The 5415-nt window shown below is 38.8% G+C and overlaps 2 protein-coding genes across 2 annotated transcripts; both read right to left on the bottom strand.

Annotated features, from left to right (window-relative positions):
- Positions 1-1834: 1834 nt before the first annotated feature.
- On the bottom strand, positions 1835-2794 carry LOC111652495 (olfactory receptor 8G17-like). Its single transcript, XM_023402778.2, has one exon. The coding sequence runs from the start codon at positions 2777-2779 to the stop codon at positions 1835-1837; it is 945 nt and encodes a 314-aa protein (XP_023258546.1). The 5' UTR covers positions 2780-2794.
- Positions 2795-4169: 1375 nt separating this feature from the next.
- On the bottom strand, positions 4170-5403 carry LOC111652494 (olfactory receptor 52K1-like; the record flags this gene model as incomplete). The annotated part of the gene is made up of 2 exons (XM_023402776.2): positions 4170-4311; positions 4682-5403. Coding segments are annotated over 2 exons (864 nt in total), but the record flags the coding sequence as incomplete, so codon positions are not given.
- Positions 5404-5415: the final 12 nt, after the last annotated feature.

Below are 5415 nucleotides of genomic sequence, written 5' to 3'. Positions count from 1 at the left end.
GCTGCAACACGCAACTTTTAACTCTAAGACAAGAAAGAGTAAATTTGTCTATCTGTTCAGGTCAATGTTTGGTGATTAGCAATTACAAAGCCACTGTATGTGATCAGTTATTCAGTTGGTATTGACTATTTACTCCATTTTTGAGGATACCATTTTTGCCCTAATACAGTACTATGCTTTTATCATTATATTAGCACAAATAAGAATAAGAATTATTAATGCTAACACATAACAGCTTTACCATAAACATGTGTGGCACAGCCAGGAGTCGTATCCATGGCCTGTACCATCTGGCTCTGGTACAGGAAAAGAATCTGTTATGAAGCCCCCAAGCAGCAACTTTTGTACTCTTCAAAAGTTCTAAGACACCATAATTTTTTTCACATGTTGTTTAGCCTCATGCTAAAGTTAAAAATAAATAAATAAATGGAATTGCCACCTCGTGGTTGTATCCCTCCACCACTCAGACCAGTTACAGTTTACATCCCTGTTTATCTAGAATCATAGAAAATATGAACAATTTGTGTGAAATTTTGTCATAATTGCTGCATGACGTCTTGAGTAATGGCTAAAAGTGTTTTGTGAGCTCACATTGTACTTAACCTTTGACCACATAAATCAGTTTATCCTTGAGTCACAGTGGACATTTTAATGCTAAATGTAACGGCTTCCTTGAAGAATTCTCGATATATCGCATTCACAAGACCAAAACTGTGTTTTGTTAGGTCCCTGTGACCTTGACCGCCAAAGTCTAATCAGTTTGTCCCAGACTCCAAGTGAACATTGGTGCCAAATATTTTTATACTTATCGGCCTAATCTTACACCGGCTCACCGGTGGAAGAACTCCAGGTACTCCCGATTGTCAGTCCACCCTTGGTTATGGTATCTAGCGATGGTCCAACCACCAAAGGTGACTTGGATATAAATGACAAATGCAATGGACACTCCACTACCTCATATACATAAATGTCCTTAATCTCTGGATGTCTCAAAGCATGACAGCAGCATTGCTTCGACTGACATTAAAAGCACATTTATGTTATTTATGCTTTAATGGCTTCACCACAAGGGATGCTTTCTGTATGTGGGTCTGTGGATAGTGGATGCATATATAGTCATTGCCCAGCTGTTGATCATGGTTGAATTAATATACTGTCTATCAGCCCTCAATATCTTGTTAATCTCTAAATAATATCTTATTGCTCACGTGTTTACTGACATACAGGACAAATATATTGTATCTCCCTTTCATGTAAAACGTAGTCTGTCATTGGTTTTAACGTAACAGGCCATCAAGAACCTATGTGAATATGTGTGCAGCGTAAAAATAATTAGTGTGAAGTTCCTTGTTACAGCCTTGAATTTCTCCATCGGCTTGCCTGTTTACATCAACAATCTCATCAGAAGATACAGTGGCTTCAGAAAGTATTCAGACCAGATCACTTTTGTAGTTTTAGATTTAATTTGAAATGGATGAAATTTTTTTCCATCAATGTCCACTCAATAACCCATAACCCACGCCCAGCCTTTAAAGTGAGACATCTATAAATGTTTTACATGAAGATGCAGGTAGTTTATGATAAAAAATAGCAAGAAATTTTGTGTTGTCTTTGTACTCTGGGAAGCAATGCAGAATTTTGATTGACATTCAACTGAGCAATGTAATCAGATACACAACCAGATGAGTGCCGCAGGTCCTCAGGGCGTTATCTATGGCAGGACTCTCATTAACTCCTTGTGCAAAACACAATGAACAACATACTGAGGCATTCTTCATCCTTATGTGATGCTATTAAGTTTGATACATAAAGAAAACTAACTTTGACAGGTTTTTTATAACGTTGGAAAACTTTTCTGGGGCTCAAACCATTTTGATAAGAATTTTCGTATCTCTTTGGACTGCGCACCATAAATAATTGGGTTGAGGCCGCTCGGGATGATTTGAAACAAAAGGCTAGAAATTTTTCTGTACTCTGCGTACTCTGGAAAGCGATGCAGAATAATCATAAACATTCCACTGAGCAACATAATCAGATACACAACTAGATGAGTGCTGCAGGTCTTCAAGGCTTTACTGTTCAAAGACTTGTTATTACTGGTCAGACAGACGACAGTAATCTTGGTATAGGTGAGAACCATGCTGCCTATAGACCCTGTAAACAGGACTACAGTGAAAGTGAGGCCATACACATTATTGATGAACACACTCTCACAGGAGAGTTTGAACAGTGCAGCATTGCTACAATAAAGGCCTCTGATCATAGTCTTGCATCGGTTCAGTCTTATGGTCAGACCGAGCAGAATCCCGACCAGAACAAAGGATACTCCCCAGGCAGAAACTGTCAGCTTCACCAACATTTTGTTGGTCATTATGGCAGCGTAACGCAGGGGATTGCAGATGGCCACATATCTGTCAAAGGCCATAATCATGAGCACAGTGTGAACACTGGTACTGAACATATGTATGGTGAAAGCTTGGATCACACATTCATAATAACTGATGAGACGTTCAGAGGGAGGATGCAACATGTCTACAAGCAAACGGGGTAAAATGGTAGAGCTTCCAAGTATGTCATTGATTGACAGGTTCCAAAACAGGAGATACATAGGCTGGTGAAGGTTTTTGTCCAGGAAAACAAGAACAGCCATGGCGATATTTGCAACAATAATAAATAAGTATGAGAAAAATATAAAAAGAAACAAAAGTATGACAAAGCCTTTAGAGACATTTAAGCCCTCCAACTGGAGTGTGAAGCTGTTGTAGGTGTAGTTTTCCATCAACCTGAAAAACAAAAACAGATAAAAGTGAATGTGCTATACATCACATTACTACACAGTTTGACTGTGATTAGAAGTTCTACCTACTGTGAGTGTGTCTGGTTTCAATCTCTTGTCTTCCCTTTCTTGTGTCTCCCTGCTCATTGTTGATAATATCCACCAGCTCCAATCAGGATCTCATTTGTTGCAAGGTTTTATAAACATGATTTTATCTTCAGGGGAATCAGTTACTTTTACGTCAGATAATGTGTGATGCAACAATAATAAACGATTATGCTGCAACACGCAACTTTTAAAAGTAACATTGTCTCTCACCCTATTCACTCTTCCTTCCACCAAAACTTTTCACCTATCTTGACGATAAATATTAAGGTGTCAAACAATCATAAAGCCGCTACAAGTGATGAGTTAACCAGTTTGAAATGACGAGATACTCCAAATTGGATGAAACCATTCTTGCCCATATACATATTTATTAGCACAAAGAAGAAGTAATGCTTACACATACAATAAGTAGCCTTACTATCAACCTGTGTGGCACAGCCAGGAGTACTATCCACACCCTGTATCATCTGACTCTGGTACAGGAAAGAATCTGGTTCCGAAACCCTCGAGCAGTAACTTTGTTATTCTTCGGGAATTTTTCAGACACCGTAAATTGTTATGCCTCTGCACCGGTGACGGTCAGAGCCAGAGGCATATTGTTTTTGGCTTGTCTGCTCCTCCATCTGTCCCATTCTCGTGGACACGATATCTCAGTAACACCTTGAAGGGACTTTTTCCACATTTGGCTTAAATGTCCACTTGGGATCAAGGACAAAATGATCAGATTTTGATGGTCAAAGGTTAAAGGTCAAGGTCATGGTGACCTCATAATTCACTTTTAGCCATTACTCAAGACGTCACACAGCAATTATGACAAAATTTCACACAAATGGTTCATATTTTATTTGACTCTGGATAAACAGGGATGTAACCTGAAACTAGTCTGAATGGCGGAGGCATAAAACCAGGAGACAGGAATTCTAGTTTCACATCTTGTTATGTTGAAGCTGTATGCTTAAAAAACCCCCAAAAAATATTTCCCCTCATCAATCTACACGCAATATCCCAAAATGACAAAGCTAAAACAGAATTACAGAAATTACAGCAAAGTTATGAAAAAGGAAAAACTGAGATATCACATTACCATAGGTATTCAGAGTCTTTACTATAACATTTAATATTTAGCTCAGGTGCCTATCATTCTGTTTGAACTGTTTGGCCTCAGAGAGAGAGAGTCATAGTATAGTAAGGGTAGTCTCCAGACAAACCTTTCTTCTGGTCCGAAGAACAAAGAACAATCACAGGAATATGGAATAAATAGGTGATACTTTTCATATACACTTTATTATGATGACAAAAACTTCTTGGACTCAAACAAGTTAGACAAGAATTTCCGTATCTCTTTAGACTGCATGCCGTAAATAATGGGATTGAGGCTGCCAGGGATGATATGATACAAAATGGCAACATATTTTCTGTTAAGTATTCTCAGAAGTGATGCAGAATATTTAAAGACATTCCACTGAGCAACATAATCAGATACACAACCAGATGAGTGCTGCAGGTCTTCAGGGCTTTATTTACGGCAGGACTCCTGCCAACTACTTGTACCAAAGACAAATCTTTACTTACAAGAGACAACATACTGAGGCATTCTATACTCATATTTCATGCTTATTTGTTTGAATACATTAAGAAAACTAACTTTGAAATGTTTTTTATAACGTTGGAAAAACTTTCTGGGGCTTGAACCATTTTGATAAGAATTTTCGTATCTCTTTGGACTGCGCACCATAAATAATTGGGTTGAGGCCGCTCGGGATGATTTGAAACAAAAGGCTCGAAATTTTTCTGTACTCTGCGTACTGTGGGAAGCGATGCAGAATAATCATAAACATTCCACTGAGCAACATAATCAGATACACAACCAGATGAGTGCTGCAGGTCTTCAAGGCTTTACTGTTCAGAGATTTGTTTTTACCAGTCAGACAGACTAATGTAATCTTGGTATAGGTGAGAACCATGCTGCCTATAGACCCTGTAAACATGACTATAGTGAAAGTGAGACCATACACATTATTGATGAACACACTCTCACAGGAGAGTTTGAACAGTCCAGCATTGCTACAATAAAGGCCTCTGATCATAGTCCTGCATCGGTTCAGTCTTATGGTCAGACCGAGCAGAATCCCGACCAGAACAAAGGCCACTCCCCAGGCAGAAACTGTCAGCTTCACCAACATTTTGTTGGTCATTATGGCAGTGTAACGCAGGGGATTGCAGATGGCCACATATCTGTCAAAGGCCATAATCATGAGCACTGTGTGAACAGTGGTACCATACATATGTATGGTGAAAGCTTGGATCACACATTCATAATAACTGATGAGACGTTCAGAGGGAGGATGCAACATGTCTATGAGCAAACGGGGCAAAATGATAGAGTTTCCAAGTATGTCATTGATTGACAGGTTCCAAAAAAGTAGATACATAGGCTGGTGAAGGTTTTTGTCCAGGAAAACAAGAACAGCAATGGCAAAATTTGCAACAATAATAAACAAGTATGAGAAAAAGAGCAAAAGAAACAAAAG

Source organism: Seriola lalandi, unplaced genomic scaffold, assembly GCF_002814215.2.
Source record: "Seriola lalandi dorsalis isolate HSWRI2012SDOR001 ecotype SW California unplaced genomic scaffold, Sedor1 jcf7180002053986, whole genome shotgun sequence".
NCBI lineage: Eukaryota > Metazoa > Chordata > Actinopteri > Carangiformes > Carangidae > Seriola > Seriola lalandi.
This window is presented reverse-complemented; position numbering and strand designations above follow the sequence as displayed.

Excerpts from the sequence above, each read along its gene's own strand:
- LOC111652495 (XM_023402778.2), bottom strand. The coding sequence starts at position 2,779 with ATGGAAAACTACACCTACAACAGCTTCACACTCCAGTTGGAGGGCTTA.